Source organism: Haemaphysalis longicornis, unplaced genomic scaffold, assembly GCF_048455015.1.
Source record: "Haemaphysalis longicornis isolate Haplotype H1 unplaced genomic scaffold, Haemaphysalis longicornis Haplotype H1 scaffold_10, whole genome shotgun sequence".
NCBI classification, from domain to species: Eukaryota; Metazoa; Arthropoda; class Arachnida; order Ixodida; family Ixodidae; genus Haemaphysalis; species Haemaphysalis longicornis.
This window is the reverse complement of record NW_027526204.1, coordinates 99,330,672-99,353,065: the sequence shown is the minus strand read 5'-3', so window position 1 is coordinate 99,353,065 and position 22,394 is coordinate 99,330,672. Positions and strand designations below refer to the sequence as shown.

At 49.6% G+C, this 22,394-nt stretch overlaps 1 protein-coding gene across 1 annotated transcript in view; it reads right to left on the bottom strand.

The window, feature by feature from the left end:
• Nucleotides 1-4,409: 4,409 nt before the first annotated feature.
• LOC144157860 (uncharacterized) overlaps nt 4,410-22,394 on the bottom strand; it is a 102,465-nt gene continuing 84,480 nt past the window's right edge. Inside the window, exons 2-6 of the mRNA XM_077688585.1 lie at nt 20,147-20,338; nt 17,627-17,781; nt 13,286-13,362; nt 9,841-9,921; nt 4,410-4,736 (exon numbers count right to left, since the gene is read on the bottom strand). Of these exons, the coding sequence (XP_077544711.1) occupies nt 4,597-4,736; nt 9,841-9,921; nt 13,286-13,362; nt 17,627-17,781; nt 20,147-20,260 (567 nt within the window). The 5' untranslated portion in view covers nt 20,261-20,338 and the 3' untranslated portion in view covers nt 4,410-4,596. The remainder of the gene's footprint in view (nt 4,737-9,840; nt 9,922-13,285; nt 13,363-17,626; nt 17,782-20,146; nt 20,339-22,394) is intronic.

Here is a 22,394-nt window from a genome sequence, read left to right as displayed (position 1 = left end):
TCGATTTTTATGTCAGTCGGTGCCGTACCGGTAGCGTTCGCATCGCAGAACTTCCGAGCACCACCGGCACCACCGCCTACACTGATACTGCTGCTCGCAACAGCCGGGGTCGGTATCTTCCGCTCTGGTACCAAATTAGGACCTTATATTCTTCCGCAGATGATGAAAACAAAACAGAACACACACACACAAGCACTGCAACCGCTAACTAAACGCCAAAAGCAAATGGCGGCGCCCACCTCTAGCAAGGAAAATGGTGTATATGCAAGTATTATTGTGTTACTTTTCATGAAATATAATTGAAATGTGTTGTTTGTGGTCTCTCTACCTTGCAGTATGCATAACCCTAGCATTGCACAAGGCAGGCATTCATGCACACCGCGAGGAACCACCGTGGGTTCGAGCTAGTTGAGCACGCTCACGATACTGAAACGCCGCCGCGCCAACTTAACACCGCCTCTGTTGGGCAGGTGGAGAAAGGGGCGACAAAGGAATATGCCCAGTGTACGGAGGGAAGACGTGTATTTTATACTAACAATTTTCTAGCCACATATTTTACAGTCCTAATTACACAATTTACAGTACAGGTACGTACTTCCCGTTAGGTGAAAGGGACGATGGGGCGCCACGGGCAAGTGCGCACGTTTCGTCGGCGCAGAGCCAGTGGGCTCTTCTGTCAGGGCAAATTCCGGGGTGCGCGCATGTTGTGCGCGCGCGCATCGCCGTGCTGGCCAGATCGGCTCGCAGCAGCGAGGGAGACGGGGCCCATTCGCTCACAGGCGCGTACCGCACGGCGTGTTCGTCGAGTGGTAGGTACGGCCTTACTATATGCAAGCGTAGGGGCGACAGGAGCAGCCTTAGGCACGGGCCGCAGCCGGAAGGGCTGGTGGGCTTTCGCCGGCGCAACAGAGTTGCCGCCGGCTGGTAAAGAAAGCGTCACATACCTTCGGCCAACGCCTTCGGCGTCCTGGAAACGTCTCCCCGAACGGACCCCCGCGCAGGGCGCGCGTTCGCGTCTCGGCGAGAGTCGGGTTCGGGCATCGTTCAAACGGACCAATGAGGTGAGGTTAGCTCCGCTACCAGGGCGGAGCGCCCGCTGCGTGACAGTGTTTTATCGCAGCAAGGGTCGCTGCAGCCTTCACCTCAGGCAGGAGTTAGAGACGACGGCTCGGCTGTGCACAGTGGCGCCGAGACGAGCCGGCATTTCGGGGAGAGGGGAAAAACACCGCGCAACGCCACAAACCCAGTGATCGCGCAATGGCTTGGGCGTCAGGATCCCCACACTCCCCTCTCCTTAAATGCCCTCGCCGGTCTGAGAAGAGTTGACCGGCCATCGCCCAGGCATGCAAAAGACGGCGAAGAGTAGAAAAGTATGCATGCACAAAGCAGTCTCAGTCCCCAGCCCATACAAAGCATTTACAAACTACACTACCAATGCTACCCCCCCCTCCAGCACAAATGATACATACCGGAAAACTACACGCGACACTGAGATACATAATACATAGTAATTGGTTCCACATGCATGCACAAAATGAAGCTATTGAAATATACAATTAGAATGAACGCGACACTATATATATTAAAACAATAATGGTAATAATATATACATGGAGGGCGATACTATGCTACAATGCTACATAGGGTTACAAAAAGAGCACACACTACGAATATAAAGAATCAGGGCAAAAGAGAAGACACAAGCATGCTAGAAACTACGCTGAGCTACGAAAATAATATTTCTACAAATTCAGGAGACGCGGATCTGCGGGGCTTGTGCAAAGTTCCGCGGTTGGGAGCACGAAAGTTTTTTAGGGGGAACGTCCGTTGTGGTCAATCAAGAAAAGGAAGATGGTGGGCACCAGTGCCGGAACGACCTCACCGTAGCGTCGAGACAGCAGCTCCATGAAGAGGGGTACCAGCCAAGAGGAAATGCGGCCTGAGCGGCCAGCCGGCAGGTATGATGACCGCGAGGGCGCTGCTCAGGTGTAGACCTCGCGTGGCACCCGATGAGTGCCCCGCCAAAGAGCGATGACCCGTCGCTGGTGGTGGCTGCCGCTCAGCGCGAGCGAGGCAGCTGCCGGACGACAGCCGTGGTGCCGATGACGCATGGTGCAGTTCCGATATGGCACCACATTGTCCACATCTGGAGAGGGCACCTCTTCCGCAGCTCGCAACTGGCCGCCAGTCCCGCTCTCGTCGGTGCCGGGCAGTCCGGCTGCATTCGCCAGCCTTACATGCCGTTGAACCCCCATAGTCAGCGTAACTGTTCCGGGCTCGGTCAAGTTCCAGAATCGTGCACCTGCGGACCCTCCACCACACCGACGAGACACCACGTGACGGCGGCCGCACCGGACGAAGCCGAAGCCACTCGCGGAATGCACCGTTGGGTTCGCTGAAGCCGGCAGATGCACACGCCAAACGCACTAACGAACGCCCCCACAACACGCACTCGTCACAGTGTTCGTGCCACTGGAGCCAAGTTTCGTCGCCACCGCGCTCTGCGCTCCCGTCGCAGCGTCCACCAGGCCAGGGTTTTCCAAGAAGAGCCACTTTCCCGTTGACATTGAATGTACGGTCCCCCCCCCCCCCCCCCAAGTCTGGCCCTTTCTACCAACTTCGCACAGTTCACGCAACGGCCTCCAATGCGCGCTGCTCGCGTGAACACCAGGGCCGTGGACGGCCGAAATCCGACACCTTCAAAACAAGCCTATAACTCTCGACCCTGGCTGCGCGCGAAAGCCAAAGACAGTCCTCGAAGGGCACTCCCGCGACCGACCCAGCCGCCGCTTTTCGGCATTCGCTCTTTCGTCAAGACTGCGCCTGAGTAAAAAAAAACAGAAGAAAAGAAAACTAGCCCTGCTCACTGCTAAAAGGGGCAAAAAAGAAAAGAAACGTACAAAGCACTTCGTCCCGCATGCGCAGACCAAGGGGTTCCTGTACCAAATAAATAACGTCAAAGCACTGGAAAAAGAAAACACTACATCGTGCACCGACAACACACACACATAAAAAGAAAACAAGCCTAACGCCTTCAACGAGGCTAACACACGAACCGTACCGAACCCAGAAACTAAGCAAACAAAATAGGTTCATGCTACATCACGCGGTACAACGCTCAAAATACTAAGCGGAACACTTCCTCACCCTGTGCAATTAAACTAGTGCTCTAAACAATAACAAAAGAAATTAGGACAAGATACATTACGTGCAGTCTTCAACGCCCAAATGGGGACACACTAATACAGACAGTGCCACGTAACATGCCCACTCTTACAACCCGAGTAAAAAGAGAAAACATGCGCTTACAGCTTTGCTGGAGGGGAGTGACAACTGACCACACAGATTGGGCTGGGGCGGCCGGGGCGGCCGCGCTGACTGAGACTGAGAGAAGTAAAGTCAGCACGGGGACGAAAGCGCCTGCCGTTTAGTGTGCTATGATCACTGAGGTGACCTTTTCCTGAGATTGTACCGATGAGCCGGCCGAGAGCAGCCTGAATCAGCGGGGATGCCTCGTTATCACCGCGCAGAGCCACTGTGCTCTAGCGCCAAATGGTCAGCCCGTGACACCACGTAAGTAAAGCTCTGCTTGCTTCTGGGCAAAGGTCCCTTCAAGTCGCAAGCGACTACCTGCCAAGGACGCATACTGTAAAATGGCTTCGCAATTCCAGGCGGCTTCCCACCGTGCGCCCTCGCCGATTGACAGACATGGCAGGATCGGCAACAGCGAAAATGTCTCGCCTCGTCCCGGCCCAGGTCACGGAGCGACTCAGTTTACCAAAACTTTGGAGCCGCCTAAATGCCCGGCGAATGGTTCGTCATGAGCTTAGCGCAGCAGTGCGCAACTCAGACTTAGGGGGTTACCACATTGAATGGTTCAATTGCCTCATCATCGGTGGCTACGTAGTTAAGCACGAGTCTTTCACCGTCCAGCAGAAATGAGTCCCCCGGGGCAGGCTTCACCTCAGGCAGGAGTTAGAGACGACGGCTCGGCTGTGCACAGTGGCGCCGAGACGAGCCGGCATTTCGGGGAGAGAGGGGAAAAACACCGCGCAACGCCACAAACCCAGTGATCGCGCAATGGCTTGGGCGTCAGGATCCCCACATGTTTCACCAACTGCCTGGTCAGTTTACAAGCACTGCATGCTTAGATTGACCGGAAAATTAATCCTGGACTGGAGACTTGGATAAATATATGAAATGAAATGAATGTTGGCTCCATGCTAGCTTTCCAGTGTTGCGCTCAAATGGAACCAGGGGCGCTATTACAATCGCTAATTGTTTATTGGTGGTGGCTTTTGTTGGTGGCCATCAATGAGACGAGATACTCACCGTTGCTTTATAGGGGTAGTTTGAGATGGTGGGTAGTGAATAATTGGTCTGTAATCTGTTTTCTCTAACCAGCCGTAATTGTTTGAAGTCAATGCTAAAATTTGCATTATTGGCTTTGTTACCTGGCAGTCTTTGAAATGAGCCGAACGGCTCCTTTGTCGTCGTGTTTTCTCTGAAAGCAGTTACCTATAAAACAAGAGCACAGTGCCTGTAGAGTACAGCCCTTTATTTGCAGACAGTCTTCTCTTCCGATGGCCCGGTGTTTCAGCCACTCATGGAGAGGCAGCTCTTGTCGGAGATATGGTACTTGCGCCGCTGTCCACACTCAGCGTCGTAGACAAAGTGACACTGCGGAATCGCCTTGTTCAGGGCTTTGGCATGGACGTATTGCAAGCAGAGGGACCCTGCACCAATAGGAACACACCCTTGTTGCTTATACCACTGGAGGGCTTACATGGTACATGTATGCGCGTGCATATCATGAAATGACTGATACTTATTACCCGCGCCGCGGTGGCTCAGTGGCTATGGCATTGGGCTGCTGAGCACAAGGACGCGCGTTTGATATCCGGCCGCGTCGGCCGCTTTTCTGATGTAGGCGAAAAGCAAAAATGCCCAAGTGTTCGATCGAGATTTCGGTTAAAAGATTCCCAGGTAGTCAAAATCAATCCGGAGGCCGCCACTACGGCGCACCTCCACACCTGTGAAGCTTAAGTCCCGCAATCAATTGATCAATCAATCGACTGATACTTATTCAAATGGAGCCAGAGGTGGTGAGATATTACTGTTCCAAAGCTTGGCTGAGCAACTTCAAAGGGACACTGAAGTGAGTCTTAAGCATTGTATAACTATCCTACCAGACTCAAGCCCAGAATTCGTGTGCAATATGTGGAGTTTGTTTGACATATTTAGATATTACTTTTCAATTAGAAAGGTGCGCTTGAAAGTGCCGTATCTGTCGTCTCGGCCTTTCTACTGCTTTGCTGATGTTGACTGGGATAGCCCACACTGCGTGAACAAACAAAGCGCTAATATGAAATGGGTGGAAATCAGAATAGTATGACAACATGAAACACATTATATACCAGTGTGACGTCATCACGGTTATCGGAGAAGTGGCTGCAGATGGCGCTCAGTGTTTTCTTTTCTGCCACCTCGCATAGCTAAGCTGAAGATCCAGGTTGCCGCTAAAGTGTCAAATAGATTACAAAAGTTACACAGCACTATCTAACAACAAATATGTCTTTGAGAGATTCACTTCAGTTGTCCCTTTCAGCGCTAGTACCAACCTGGCTACACTATTCCTGATCGGTATATAAGGCACCCCACGCCGGAGTGAGTGCATCAATAACTAACGCATTGTTGACGTAAAAGTGCTACAGGTGTTCCAAATCATTTTGAGGTATTGTGGACTAATAGTGGATATGCACAGAAATGTGTGTCTCTGTGTCCTTAAAAACTCGTGCACTTAGGATGGCATTAGCTGATTTGATGGCAATGGGAATTTTTTTGCAGTTTCTCAGCTTTTACAGCGAAGCTGTTTGCCTCTCATTGGCCAGGAAATTTCGTGTCGCAAGCAAGAAATACACTGCCCTTTCCACTCTGTGGAGAAGGATGGCCAGCAAAGCTGCGGTGCCGAGCCTCAACGTGAGTGACACTATGATTTGCTCGTTTGCAAAAGCAAAACGCGTTTGTCTGTAATTTGTAATTGCTCGTACTTCCTGGTTAATTACCTAAATGAAACTTTGATGACCAGCTAGACTTTTATTCCAGTGGAAAAACATAGGCTGCCCGTGTCCCCCCCCCCCTGGTAGAAGCCCATATTGGCAGCAGACGAGAATTCCCCCCCCCCCCTGGTAGAAGCCCATATTGGCAGCAGACGAGAATTCTGCAATATTTACAACTTCCCTGTGAAGTGTAATTTTTTGAAAGGTAAATAAAACCTGGCGTAATTGTAGAGGCGTCGTAGCGGCTAATTGTCATGATTTGTTTAGGGATAGTTTTAATAAAACAACAGTTAGAGCCATCTTCTGTAGTGATGCTCCCTCTGCAACCCTCAATGTGGGAAAGCCATCTTAGGAGAACCAAGCTTACGATAACCTGAAAGTCGGCTTCACTTCTAAACACTAATGTATTGCTGGGAAGACAAATTTTTAGGGGTAATATAAGCCCTGTTATATTAAAGTACAAAAGGCGATAGGACTTTTTTTTTATTTTTGTCTTACCATACGCTGAAGGTGTGGTGCACAGTTTTACGAACCCCGCGATTTGAGTTGGCGCGATTTCGACAGTTTTACGAACCCCGCGATTGGAACCACCTATCCCCCATTCATCGCATCAATCACAGCCGCCAACGCCTTCAAAACGTTTATTTCTAACACTGAATTGTAATTTATTGCAACATTGCCTTTTCGCTGTCTCTTTTCTTTTCTTTTTGTTAGCCTACTCGATTGTCTCTGTAATGCCCAGTGCCTTGAGAGTAAATAAATGAAACAAAGTGAAATGTGCGTGCGTTCGCATGTAATTTTTGTCTACATCGCTATGTCCGTGGGGACGATGTGCTGGATCCTACCCATACACAGCTTAGCTGTAAGAACCCAGTCAGGACCCAGCAGTTATTGCCCAAGACGACGAGCCCATGCGTCAGGATAATCAGGCATGCAGCATAGAGCTCAGTATTCGCGTAAAAAAAACCACAAAACAAGTATCGAAACAACATGATGATGATAATGCGCCTGCGAGCAATGGGAACCTCCCCCTACCCATGTGTTCCCGGTAAAAAAAAACTCCCCCACCTCCCCGAAGGGGATCGTGCGGAAATGCGAATGCATTGGGTGCACCGATGAGTGCGCTGCGGCAAGCAGTGACGGAGAGAGGCGTGCGCTCCACTGCATTTATATACCTTTTCCGAGCGCAGCGAGCGGAGAGAGGGTACGCGGAGAGGAGAGAGAGACCCGCGCAACACGCCCGCCCCGCGCGCGAGCTCTCTCTCCCGCCGAGCTCCGCGATGCGAGCGCCCTCACACGCCCGAGCGCGCTCCTCCTCTCCACTCACTCTCCGCTACTCCGCCCGAGCTCCGCGATGCGAGCGCCCTAACACGCCCGAGCGCGCTACTCCTCTCCCCTTGCCCTCCGCTACTCCCGCCCGAGCTACCACCTGCTCCGGTTGCTAGGCGCGCCACAGCTGTTGCTAGGGGCGAGGAGGAGCGCGGAGAGATAACACCTGCGGGCGCACGCCGACGGAGCACGACAACCCCCGACTAAGAAATGCATTCGCATTTACGACGACAGAACTACGAGGCAGAACTACGAGACGACCGAACTACGAGAAGGCAGAACTACGAGGCGCGCGCTCACGTGCGCTCGCGCTGGAGGAATGCAGGCGCACGCCGACGGAGCACGACAACCCCCGACTAAGAAATGCATTCGCATTTAAAATTAGGTTTGTAGCTGCTCTCGAAAAGGGGGATGACGTCATTCGAGGGCGAGTGCATGCGTCGGGCTAGGTAGCACCCAGCATTAGCCGCCGGAGAAGCCCAGTGGAAGCGACAAGCCGGCCCCAATGGGGATAAACATTTCATACCTTCCCCCATCAGCATTTATAGTGGTCTACAACAGCCTCGCTGGGTATACTTTCGCAGGGCCGGATGGCGGCTATAAAATTTAGTGTAGTAGAGTCTTCCTAGGACTACCTAAGCATGAATATTTTGGTCTCTCTGTCTGTAACTCGATTCAGCCTCTTGGTCAAAGGGAAAGCACGCTTGAACGCGGCGGGCCATACGTGCCCACATTACTCAGCACAAGCACAATATCCGAGGCAAAATGCGATTGCGTAATTGAAATTACCAGTTAAATTAATACGCGTCGTATTGGTTTTTATGATAGCAAATAAAAACACTGCACGTTAGCAAAATGTGTCAAAGGGAGGCGAGTTAAAAGCAAAAACAAAATCAAAACTGGGGTTGATTCCTCTGTCATGGAAATCGCTAAAACACAAAAGTGAAATGTGCAGCGAAATCTGCAGCTGAGCACGATTTGCGGGTCGGCGGTTGTCTTGTGGGTGTGTTTGGCGATTGACGTTCTGATGGCGGGTCGCTTCGGCAAAGGTGTACTGGCATCATTTCCGTGACGGATATGACGTCAGCGAGATCTTGGTGTATCCCGGCATAAAACACCTTCGTGTTAAAATATAAAACCCGAAAACGAACAACCCTCAGTATAACGTACTCTTCAGTTCTAAAGGTTGCTTCCCCACAAAAGACACTGTGTGCAGGGGTGCATCCTTCACAGGCAGCTTGTTTCGTTGTACTGGCGTCATTTCCGTGACGGATATGACGTCAGTGAAATCTTTGTGTATGCCGGAATAAAACACTTTCGTGTTAAAGGAACAGACAACCGATTTTTTCCGAGTTTATATTCTCTATCCCAAATGAAAGGGCATCACTTAAAGTACCTTAACGAGAAGCGGTTTGGCTGATAACGTCCTAGAACTTTTTAATCGAAATTTTTAGATCTACGAGCCATAGAGTTAATACTACGGACGTATGTGTCCTCCAAAAAAAAATGCTGTCAACCATGGCATACAGTAGCGCGGCAACATACTTTTGTCTGTATGCGAAATGAAAAGCGATATTTAAAAACTTGTCCCCAGCTAAAAAAGTGTGGATCACATGCGTTCTTATTCCTTTATGTGTTTTTTAATTCGAAGGCGCCATCTGTTGGGATGGACGATAGGTAGAATTTGGCTTCACGTTGTGGTGGTCGGAAGTTCGATTCTCCCCGGGGGCGTCATTATTTTTTAAGCTGCCGTTGGCGTATTTGGAAACTGAAATTGAATATTTTGGCACAACAAACGCCCCTGACTCAGGCAGAATCATGAAAGCTCATTCACTGGGTCTGTTTACTGAACTCTGCCGTTGATTCTGGGCGTGGAAGCTCAATTAGCCACACTGAAAGCAACCCAGCGGCGGCGGGAGCATGGCGGGCAGCGTGTCTTAAAAATTTCCAAAATAGTGTTTAAAAATACATATACAATTTAAACTTATACAAATACGTGTGCTAAAGGGTTTTCAATAAGTGAATAAACGCTTCAGCAGTTAAAAGTAGCAGCTATAGGTTTGCAGGTCACGTGACCGGTACACATATTGTAGTGTCAAAGTTCGACACTACGAACCGGCACCCTTCCGATTTCAGAAAGTTTGCTGCTAAATTAAAATTATTTCCGCCAATTTGTTTTAAAAATGCGTGTGGTTACCGGGCTATATGAAGCGCTGGCTTTCATATGAGCTAAAGAACATATACGCGACAAAAATCGGTTGCCCGTCCCTTTAAAAGATTTCGGCTTCCCACTGTAGCTCGCTGGGTCTAAATGCTTGACCGACAAACTGCCTACACGAGGGCATAGATGCGTAGGTACGTCTTAGAATCAGCACTCGCTCCAGCACTGCGTGGCTGTGAAAAAAATGCAAAGGCACTCCTCCATCAAGGTTCACTTTGCAGCATCACTCACGATTGTCGGCAGTCACATGCTTCAGCACAAGGCAGCTTTCGCAGTCCGAGTACAGCACTTTGAATGGCTTCTCCTTGGAACCTGCACGGCATCGTGTTGGGTACAATCTACACTCGACGTCTCGTCGGACACTGTGAATACTAAAAATAAAGCCGTTCCACTCAACGTGAAAGCTGTCGGAAGTGCAGAGCAGTGATTCGCCATAGTGGGCTGTAGCGCCGTCATCCGCTCATTGCTACCAACCAATTCAGTTCAGATTTCCCGCCTTCGCAGTTGCTCGCGCGCCCCCTGCCTGAAACTGCACTAGCGAGAGTTCTGTTCTTTTTGTGCTTGCTTTTGCACCCGCACGTTGAACTGCCGCTTTTTTTTGCTTACTATCGTAAAAACGGTTAAAATCCAACCCAACGAGCGTTATTAACTAAATGAACGCTTGCCCTAACGGTTATTACGTATATTTTGCTTCAGATGTACTTAGTTTTCCTTGCACTAAACAACGGGGAGATGTATACGACAAGCGCCAGCGGTTCACGAGTTTCGAACACCGCGACGACAGCCGCTACGACGGAACGGCGTGTTGCTCTACTTGGGTCCAGCAAGCTGCAAGCTAGCTACAATGAGAAGGCGAACCCCTAAAGTGCTCCGCACTTAAATATGCAAGCTACATGGACGGGAGAGGCGGAATCCGCGAGAAGAGCGAACTGAACGAGTTGGTATAAAAACTGTGCGAAACATAAACACTGTGGAAGAGGAAATGGCCGACAGTAGTGTACTGTCGCCCATTTACTCTTCTAAAGAGCTTGCATTTTGTGCAGTTTTTTTTACTAGCTGCCAGTTACCCTTGCTGGAAGATTTACATTAAAGAATAAACAATTACTTCTATTTTAGCTGACATTTCTACCTCCTAGCTTTTTACTTTGAAAGCTAACGAAGCCAGTTGTTTGCGAAAAAAAAGCTAAAGCTGGCATTCCTGTAACAGAACGGACAATCAAGAAAGTTGGCAGCTATTCATCTTGGTGTTCTAAGCGCTCACAACACAGGGACGCAGAAAGCAAGACGATGCATGGCGCTAGCTAGCAACAATTGGTTCTGTGAACTAGTTAATTTTACCAACCTGTTCACTGAACCAACTTGTTCATTGAGCCAATAATTGCTAGAGTGCCGTGCCGTCTTTCGTTCTTCGTCCCTGTATTGTGAGCGCTTTGAACACCAAGACGACTGGCATTTCTCTCTCGTTTCCCTTCCATTTTTTTTTGTGACATGAAGGAGCAGGTCAACAAAAAGCATACAGTTAGTCCGGGCCCTGTCTTCAGCTTTCACTGTCATCGCTATCTTCCTCAGTGCCTGCTGGCTTTCACGTTGGTCGGAATGATTGGAAGCCAATCAGAAATGGCTTTGTGGCTCAGTCTTGTCATTAAAATGAGTCTTCAAGCACCGCCTTTTGCGGGCGGGGCTTGAAACTGAAACATAGTCTGCCACCTGTGCTGAGGTAGCGTATTTTATTTTGTTTACGGGCTGAGGTTTGAATTTTCTGGAAGCATGTGACCACCGAAAGTCCCTGCACACATTTATTTTAGTTACGTATTCAACTTCCTGCTTCAGTGTTTGTTTAAAACACGCTAAAGTAAGCTCAACTTGTCCCGTTCAACGACAAAGTTTCGTAATGTCACAAAATGTTGTGCGGGCAGGTCTATGGTGCGGGGATACCTGCTTTCACACTTTTGGCATTGTTTTTTGTTTTGTTTTAATGAACTGCTGCTGCTTCGAGTGGTGTCATTTGTATTCACGACACTTTAGGCTACCGATATGGGCCAACTAGATTTTGCACTTTGCCGTGACTTCTTTCTTTTTCAAAGTCATGTGAAGCTGAAAACTGCTAGCAGCTCCTTTGCGTAGCATACATCACTTCAAATAAAAATCCGCGGTTATCACAAAACAACGTATGCGGGTTCACAAGCGCGAGATAACCGGCAGCCGATTACCGCAAGTGCCCGTTCCAACCAATGGCCCGTTCTCGGGGCTGATGGCAGGGTGGCCAGATGCCGGAGAGTAAACAAGAAAAGATAATTTCGAAAGAAGCCCTAAAGACGCAGCGCGACTTTTGGGAGGATGCTCAAAACATGCCGGAGTTTCACAATTGCTCACACTCATGAAAAAGGTTTAATTTTATAACATTGTAAAAGAGGAAAACAAACTATACTCGGTGACAACTTAAGAACGGCACCGGAAGTTGCCGCTGTGCCTTATCACCGTAGCCGGATGTTTCTCCGCGCGTCGAAAGTTGGGCGTTACTGGGAATGTTTTGAACATGGCATGAGCCGTTCCCGTGATTTTTAGGACTTAATATGCTTAGAAACGACTCCAGTGACGACAAACAAACTGCGTGAGACAAGGCAGACGATATCACGCATTCATAGCAAACCCCTTTCAAAACGCGCGCGCACTGACGTCACGGGTCCGGCGCTTTGGCGGAGTGATACACTACATGAGGTGGTGCCGTTCTTGAGTTGTAACCTGAGATAAGACTGGAAAGCAAATCACTAACATTAAAGTTTTTGTATCGAGAAGATATCTAAATCTATGAACAAAAGCTCTTACTCAACTTATATCGTCGTCTTCTAGGTAGTCTCCACACTGTTCCAGGCACGTTTGTCAGCAATAGAATCACGCCAGTACGTGATTGCCTTACTTGCTGATCCCCCAAAGTATATGGTTCGTTTAATACCCTACCTAATACCCTACCTTGCGCGTGTGTGCTACTAATCGCGGGAAAATTCTCAGCTTCCACTTCAACTGAACTGTGCATTTTTTTTTCATTTGAAAAGCTGCAATATCTTTGTGGTCAGTTGAAAGTCCCGGCAGTGAGGTTTCGAAAATTGAGACGACAACGTATACGTGAATGTTCCCGCCCAACGTGGTATTCTTCATTAATCGCGACGTTAATCTGCGAGAACTCGTGCTCGACGTCGGCGCTGCTGAAGAGCACGACCGGTGACAACAGGAAAAACTCGGCTATTTCATTGACACCGCCTTCAGCAATTGCATCCGCTAAATAGATTTTTTTCGAGTTTTTGACGAGAAACGCCCCAGTGAGAACGCCGCGAGCACTACAATAACGATATTCTCACGAAAGAAGCAAATAAGACCAAAAAGCGACAAGCGGCTGAAAAAAATCTTCAAGCGACTTGGTGAAAAAAGAAGCCCAAGTCCGCCTGTAACAAGCGGAGCTGGTAACGCTGGCTGATGGCATTGACGAAGACACGAGTCTCCGACCAATGGTAAGGGTGCAGAGTGGCCAACTTTTTATCTTGGGCTGAGAGATTTCCAACGAATCTCAACAGATGAGTGCTAATTTCTAAATAATTAACTCAACCAACTAACAATTCATTCAAGTAACTAATACCCTCGTGCAGTACAGAGCTCCGAAAAAGCACACGGATGCGCTTACCTTCTTTATCCAGTTTGATTCTGACAACGTTTTTCGGACCGCCTGGGGTGCTTGATTTGAAGCGGAACGTGGCGTTTCTGAAACGTAAGAGAGAGAAATTGTGTGATTTCGCATATCCGGGATTTAACATGACCGAAGAGTGTGGTTTTGCGGCGCGAACCATGGGAATTGCAACTTGTGAGCAAGCCACCTGAAGGACTTGTTACTCAACCCACGCTCGTGTAAGTTTTCTTGCTGTGAACAGCTCGTTTCTCGCACCCATTAAAGCTAAATACACTAAATGCAAGATGATCTCCGTGTACGGCATGTTGTACGGCTGCTGGAAACAGGCATGTTTTATATTCGTTAGCTATTGTCATTACATTTACTAGAGCGAAAGCTCTAGCTACTACACTATCTCGCAAGGTCTTCCATCGCAGGTGTGACGCAGGTGTAACTTAACGCCACGTGTTCCACTGCAGAGAGGCATTGCGGCTGTGCTCGCTCGGAGCCTCGTCGCTGCGGTACAACGTGACCAGGCGATGGTTTATAGCTGCTGCTTCGGTGCTTGGTCGCTCAGTCCCGCCATGGATGTCGTGCCGTCAGCGGAGCGCAAGTGGGGCAGGTGTGACGTCACGCCACGTGGTCCGTCGAGGAGAAGGCGTCGCAGCTGCGCTTGCTCGGAGTCTCGTCGGTGCGGTAACACGTGACTAGGCGAAAGTTCGCGGTGGTTTCGTCGGCGCTTGGTCTTTCAGTCTCACCATGAAGTGGCAACGCCGCTGGAGCGCAAGAACTGCGCGATAGCGTTCAAGTGACACAACCAAATGAAACTAGCGAGGGCACACTACAATCGCCCAATTACGTTTCTTCGCGGTGGGTTTGGGAGGCGCCCGCCAATCGCACAAACAAGATTCTGTGACGCCATAGATACCTCGCCAGAAAGTCGCTAATCTTTACTGTTTTCAGTTTGTGGCAAATTTGGTATAATTATAATCGGGACAAAGCACGCTTTGTAATAAACCCAATTAACGAGTATTTCAACTTCGTGGCGGGCTTCTGAAGCGCTTTTAAAACCGGGCAAAACTCTTCTTTTTACAATTATTACATTGGTCAGTTTATGCATTTAAAGTTTTTTTCGTCATTTTTAGCTTGGGGACAGCGGTATTCGTCGTTAAAGTTGACCCTACGCCCCGCCCACTGCTTCCTGCCGCATCGCTGGAAGAGCGAGAAACTTAGAGGCAGCGACCGGAAGTAACGTCATTATCGGAAGACGGCCAGGTACGTGCGCCGCCGCTTCGCTGTGTCCCAGTTTTCTGGGCGAAGTTCCGAGTTAAGCAGGCGTGTAATCTGCACTTGATTAATCGCCATTGTCTAGAGTTGCTTCCGCGTCGATTTTTAATCGTAATGCTACTGTGTGGTTCCCTAATGCGACTCCTATATTAGAGATTTCCTACCCGAGCGGCCGTGGCTATTACATTGCCTTCACGAGTAGTCGCGGGGCCGGCCGGATCGTCGGGTGCTCTGTGCTTCATACGCGAAGCGACGGGCTCAAACAAATACGGAGGTACCCCAAGTTCCTGATCCATTATTATTCGCCTCGAGCGCGGCCTGTAGCGGCGCCAGACGGGCTTAGAATATAATCGGCGTCCACGACTAAACGCTTCTTCGAAATATCGTCACATGGCACTGGGAGCCTGCAGAATAAAGGAGAAACTGAAATCAGAGGGCCTTATCACATACCACATCCTTCCCCTTCCAACGACACCTTTCATCTCTTGCAACTGCCTACCCTGTATAGTTCCAAAAATGCGTCCGCCGAACGATCAGCTGTTCGTTGAAGTCGAAAAACAAAACGTCAGTGAACGCGAGATTTGTGTGTGTGATTACTGAAACGTTCATTGCTTGATTACGCTCCGCACTTGTACACAGCGTCCCCCTCCTCAGACCTCCCCCTCCCCCCACGTCTCGCGAAATAGCAGTGCGATTCGCGTATAGTTGGTCTGGTGAGCCTTACACGGCTTAAGATTCGACGAACGTATTTAGCATGTCAGAAGCTGCATTGTATTTTTTTCGTTTCCGTTAGAGCTATTATGTTTCTTCCGCACTTGCACAGCATGTATTCTTCCGTCATTTCATATTAGATTGCCTCGGTTCTTGCTATAAGGCGTGTGTGGGCACATATTTAACGACGTACAGGCTTGATATACTTAACATTTTCGCATGGTTTATATTCTTATAAAAGGCATAAGTTATTGTCCTGTATTGGCTAATCACATCCCCGAAACATATTATTCTGCGACGTATATATGCGAAACGAAGCCGCATTCATTGTCCACGCTGCAAAATGAAGCCAACCTCTCACTGTGCCAGTATCAGGTCTAAACGAGGCGACAGTAGAATTCATTTGTGCCTGACGTATTTGGAGGTGACAGGAATGACATGCTGCTACCGTCGCCGACGCCCGGAAGAGCGGCGACGATGCGCGCATAACTGCGTCCCCGGGTAGCTCTTGAAGGCTACCGCGTGCTGTACGAAGACGCAGCTGCTTTTTAAGTGACCTAAACGTACTCTTTGCTTGTAGTTATCACCATAACAAAATTTTTTAGGGCGCGAAAAGACGAAAAGAAGCGAAACAGAACCAAAACACTGCACGAGCCCCTATCAGCCCCGCAGGGCACATCCCGTCAACGACGCGGAGAAGCGGCGGCAGGCGGCGCAGCAATCGCAAAGCTCGAGGCGTATAAGGGAATTAGAAAATTTTGGGGACCACAGCGCCCTAGGCTTCCTGAACTTCTTGCTCGTTTTCCCCATCAACGTTGTTGGCTGTGACGACAGCGTAGCTGAATAGCTAGATTTTAAGAAGAAATCAAGCAAGCTGAAAACATGAAGCGTTTTCTGCGCGCGGAAGCGCTCCGCTCACTCGTACGGCGCCCGTACGGCGCACGAAACGGCTCGCACCACACATGCCGCTGCAGCGACCGCTCTTCGCTGCCGTCCAGAATCAAGGCCGACGCGAAAAGCAAGGTAAACGCGCAAGAGATGATGATAGTGTGGTGAAAAATTGTGTTGGGGATTGTCATCCAAGGTGATTTCGAAAGAGGTGATCGAATTTGTATGGCGATGCGGAGCGCCGACCGGTCGCGGAGGCTCGTCGACGGCCGCAAACGAACCTGCCCGAGCACGAGTTGCGGCGAGAGGCCGATGGATGGCGTTACCTGCACCATCGCTAGATCGCTAGAATGACTATCAACGTAGGAGAAAGGTTACACATGCGAGAAAGGGGATGATAGTGTGGTGAAAAACTGTGTTAAGGATAGTCGTTCGCAATTGTAGGGATAGCAGCGACCAACTATCTCCCTTGGTGCAAAGCCTATAGTTCCCAACATCAGCGGCGACTCCGTGCAACCTGAGCCGGCTGGAGCTGTTGGGGAAGGCGTTCTAAATCTCATCGGGGACCAGTGTGCTGCGCTTGGGTTCCTCTACCTTTAGGGGGGCGACCAACGTTCGGCTCCCCTATTCTAAAACATGCGTATGTGCAGCAATGCCACGTTCCGCTGACTAGCCGAGCCGAGACCCGGCACCAGAACCTCTGCGCGACGCAGCGACCGGCGGCGGCCGCACTGCCTGTGCGCATCGCAGGCCGCTGCACAGAGCTTGTTGCCGCCTGTCGAACTGTAAAAACAAAGTTCCACATTCGAGGATGGTGATGATGGTGGGTTCATAAATTGTGCCAGGAATTGTGACTAGCGCTGGTGGTGAAAGCGGCGAACCAATATCTGCGCAACTTCCCTGCACCCGAGAAACAAGTCGGCCATGAGTCGTCGGGGGAGAACGCCGCGAGCGAACCTGTTGCGTTTATACTTCCATCAGGCTCTCCTATTCTAAGGAAATATTGTGTCAGCCCTCCATTCACCAGAGGACCTTCTGGCCCGAATCTGAACGGGAACAGAATGAGATCTTCAGGCCGAGCGGTCACCGCAGCGCCGGCACTTCCGAATATGACGTCATCTGCCGCCAGCCAATCGCGAAAGGCAGCCAGGGCTCTCACCGTGCCCGCGGTCAGGGGTCGTTTGTTTTGACGAAAAAAGATGGTTTGGGTGTATTTACACATAAAATAAACATGTTTTTCGAATTCAGCGTCAAGAAAACCATAATGTAATTCCCCCAACAAATTTTTTTTTAAAAGCTCTTCACCAGCCCTTTACGGCGGATATGCAGGAGCGGAGCATACGTCAGAGAACGCAGAATTTATCCTAACCCTAATCGCACTATTTACACCGAACCAATTTCCTGTGCGTGTGAAGGTTGCATTTCTGGCACTGGGGAGGTAGTAACTGCCGCTAAATTTGATGAAACGCGTACTTCTCTCCCTTGGGCGTGTACGAGAACCGCATGAGCATCTCGTCGTTCACCACTGGCGTCACCTGGAGGATGTTGATGCAGCGGGCGTCCTTGCCGAACGGGCTGTCTTCGCTGGTGCGGTACAGTAGGTACCAGGTGCTGCCCTCCCAGTCGCACTGCAGGAGGCCATAGCGGAGGAAAGCGGTTGATCAGAACGCTTCCTTCCGCGGTGTTTAGGCGCGCGGAACTTAGAGGGACCATGGCGACAAAATGCAAGTTTGGTTCATTCGAAAGATTACTTCGTTCGTATCATGCTGACACCACTTTTAAAGTAAACCTCGCTAAAATAAGCTGTATAATTATGAAAAAAGGGAATGGCCACGCGACCCACTAGCTCATTTCACGCAACAGAACCTATGATGTCATACCAGCCAGCTCTTCGATTGGCGGAGGCCGGAAAAAGCAAACGCAAATTAGGCAGAGCTCATATATAAAGCTTGCCGAACGAGCTATTCACGCTTAAATGCAATGCACATTCATCTTACAGCAGTAAGAACGGTGGGACAAACAGTGGAAGTTACGAAAGCACACGTAAACATAGAAATACCGATGCGTATTGCTGTTGGTACTGCGCGCACTATGCTTCGTTTAGATAAACAGCACTGCGGAGCTCTGGGGTTGTCTCAGACGACACTGGCCGATTGACGCAAGCGACGGTGTCTTACGTGACCATATTTGTCGAGCGAGCACCATATTTCGCGAAACGATCATTTTCTCCATGAACAAAAACAAGCCAGGCTTAGATACGGTCACAAACAAACCAAAGGCAGAAAACGCCTTGCCGCGGTGTGATGGCGACATCTAGGTTGACTAACAGTAAGAAAGTCTCCGCTCCACACCAAGTTTAGCTGAAAGACCTGTTCTTGTGATGTCATTGCAAACTTCGCTCAAACACGCGTTTTGGAGCGAAAATTAAATTTCAGCCTAAATTCATTAATTTCGCAGTGAATAAAGTATCATTTTCTCTCGGACAAGCGCTGGGGCACTATAGAACAAGAAATCTGTTGAATAAAACCAACTTGTATTTTGTCTTCATGGCCCCTTTAAGGTCCTGAGGTGCTTTGAACGTAAAACATCTCAGCAGTAAAATCATTAGTGCGGAAAGTTGGGCTAGTTGGTACTCGATTAACCGGGACATGTTTTATAGCGCAAAAAAAAAAAAAAAAAAAAGACGGGAACTTACAGAGGAAGGAACTAGCGTATGTCCCGTCCGTATTCTTCTCCAAATTCCCGTCTTTTTTGCGCTAGAGAACATATCCCAGTTATCTCATTATCTCAGGAGGACTTCATCAAATAGCCCGCGAATATTTGATGCAGTGCTAAAGTTTCCCTTAATGGTCGGCATTAGAGTCGGCATTAAGAGAAACTCTCGCGTCTGGAGGGGGGGGGGGGGGGGGTATAGGAAAGTACGGGCACCTGTCCTTCAAATCGCGCGAGGGATTTTCAGAAACCCAGACTCTCCACGGGAGTTAATTTGCACCGATTCCCATTAGGCTGTGGCTTCAACATACCCATACCCAATTCTCGCATACCCACTCAAGGGGATCGGCCAATGGCGATGACAGATACTTTCTTAACAACCACGCTCTACTCGCTATAGCAAAATCCGCATAAAAAAGTGGCCTCGCAAGTTCAATGTAGCGTGCTGAGGCCAACCAAGCATTTCAATCGAGTACAGTCTATCAACGGATAGCTGAAGGCCTACAATGAGTCCTCCTCAGTAGGGATAATTGAGCCCCCAACAATTTAGCCCAACCTGCATCTCCCCTCTCCCGTCTTCCACACATTTCCTAGAGGCGCCGTTGTTGGGCATCCTCGATCAACCAGTCCTAGACAGTCCGCGGGCAGGCCGAGGACTGCCCTCGGACAGAGAAGCCCCTAAAACTACATGAGAAAACCGAGAGCAGGAACGCGTCTAGGGCAGTCCGTGGACAATCCGAGACTGATGATCGAGGAAGACCATAGTGAATAAAAATCTTGCAGCTTCAACATTAATATCGTCAAAGGCTCGATGCCGATTCACCAATTCCAGTGTGGCTGTGACTTCAACATAACCAACCAACACTCTCACACGTCCACTCAGTGGGATTGGCCAGTGACGATTACAGCTGTATACCGTCAGAGGCTCGTGGCCTATTCACCAATTTGCGTCGTCAGGGACTTCCGCATACCAACTCGGAGGAGCGCTCTGTGAAGTTCACTTAGACATATAACAAGAAGTGGTTAAGTGTCCTCAGAGTGTTTTGTCGGGTCACCAGCGGAACGGGGAATTTGCGGGGACCATAAACACTCAAGCTGTTATCATCTACCTAGCGTAGACGTGATCACAAATGCGCCAACAGTGAGATGACGGAGAACGGGATTTTGAGATGACGGAGAAGCACATCTACGGCTAGTTTTCGCTTTTCCTTTTTGCATTATGTGGTCCTTGACCGACGGGGGCAGTGCCGGCTTACGACGACAGAGCGCACGGTGCCATACCTTGGACATGTCCTGGAAAGGCGCCAGCCATGGTTTGGTGAGTCCGCTACTCTCAGCGGGTATCACTCCCCAGAGGCAGAGGCAGGCCAGGAAGTTGGCCATAAAAAGGGACATCGTGATTGCTGCTTTCCGTTACGAGGTGCACTTCCGACTGGAGCTCTGTTATGAAGGCTCGCGGGTGGGAACTACAGGCTGAGTAGAAATACGGGTTGCCTGCCTCGCATTATATTCGTTTACTGAGAGGGTGTTACCAATTAGTACGCAAATAAAAAAACACAACGCGAGAAAGAAAAAAAAACAGACTACATGTTGCCGTAGCGTTTATTTTTGTATATGACGCTGCCACGCATGGGTTGCTGCAGGCCCGCAATGTGCGCTCTCGTTTGCGAAACGCTATCTACAGCACGACATGAATAAACTCTACAAACGAATAAGTAGACAAAGGAACAAACGTTCATCACGTATGCACCCTACGCCATGCGAGGTTCGGCTGTCTGTGCAACATATGCAGGCCGAAAGTTAGCGTACAGATTGCAGATCCATACGCCCAACCTGCGGCCCCAAAGGGTGAAGGGCGATGAACCAAATGACGAGGCCAATGACTCCTCAAACGCGAAAAGCAGCGCAGAGTAGCGGAAGGCCACGCGCAAATTCCCGCGGGTGGATTCTCTTCTGATGGTGCCTCTGATGAGATCAAATGAGGTTAGGCGTTGTGGAACGAAAAGTGCTCGCACTCTGACTGCGTTAGCTGAGCAGGCAAGGGAGAGAACTGAACAAGTTTGACTACATAGGCTACGCAGGACTAGCTCAAGCAACACCAAACGCCTGCTTTTTTGGGCCTTGTCAAGTTGCCTGCGCGAGCAAAGCTTTCCCTGTAACTTTCCATGACGTTTCTGTAATCATTGCGGGAACACAGTCAATAAATGAAGTATTACACCTCCCACTCCACAATAATAGAAATCTACACTTTTTCCTGAAGGTCACTGGTCAAGGCTGTAATTAAGCCTGGATGGCGATCAGTGACGGCGAGTTTCCTTAGCTAGGATCGTCGGCCCCATTCTGGGCACCACAGGGACCTCAAGGACGGCCGTGGACCCCGTTGTGTAATCTTGGGTTCAAAGTCCTAACGTGGGTAACACGGCTTTCGAAGAAGATCTTGGGAAAATAACCCACTTCCAACGCTCAAGCTGCATTCGGAACTTGCAGTCTACAAAATGTTGCGCAAGGAGCCATTTCGTTGGTCCTCTGGAGAGTCGGTGCGAGTACCCGGCGAAAGGAGACTAATTAGCAGAAAAATGTTAAAGGAAGCCTTGAGCGTTCCCATGCCTGTTGACAATGCTGAAATTCTAGATGAAGTGCGCTTGTCATCTGTTCGTCCAGAGAATTTCCGAAATATTCTGCTGCAATCCCACGGATTGGACGGAGCGCGCAAACTGGACACGTTCTTCTACGTCGGATGGGAAAGCGGGCTTGTTTTCGCTTCAGCGTCGCATGGGATTCGCTGAGTAGATTTGGATGGAGTCTTAAATGCCTTCCCCCAGCCCACTGAATTCCGTATTTTGCATCTCAGCGTATATTCCCCGCTATGCCGCTTCTGCGAAACCCCTGGGAGGCTTTCATATGGTGGGGGCTGCTACCACGCCCAACTACATTCGCGTGATCCCTCGCATTCTTACGAGCTCTGGGAGCGAGCTCTGACCAGCTCTGACTTCAGTGATCAGCGCCTGCTGGTGTTCAGGGCTGTTGAGGCTGGAAAAACTCAAGCAGTCTTGTACTGAGGACTCCTCCCCATTGCTTTTCGCAGTAACAATGTTTACCACCTTCTCTCTCTTCGGCTCAATACTTAGAATGCGCGGAACCACTTGGGTCCATTCCGAACATTACGGGCGCAGCGCGGCTGTCTAACCTTCACCGGCCGCCCTGCCGGAGCAATTTTTTAACATCAGAAAACTTCGCAGAAATCACTCAAACACAAAAAAAACCTCAAAGCCTCAAGAAAATAAATGTGGTTAGGGAGGTCCTGGGAATCGAACCCAGCACCTTTACTCCATGAAACAGGCAACCTAAGCACTGGGACACTCCGAAGACCCGAGGCGTGCTGGGTCAGCGGCGGCGGGGAACAAGAACATGTGCACCCATTCAAAAATGATGATGATGATGATGATGATGAATAAACTTTATTCATCATCATCAAAAATGAAAAAAAAAACGCTCCCCGTTGTCGGAATGAAACCAGGGTCCCTCGCGT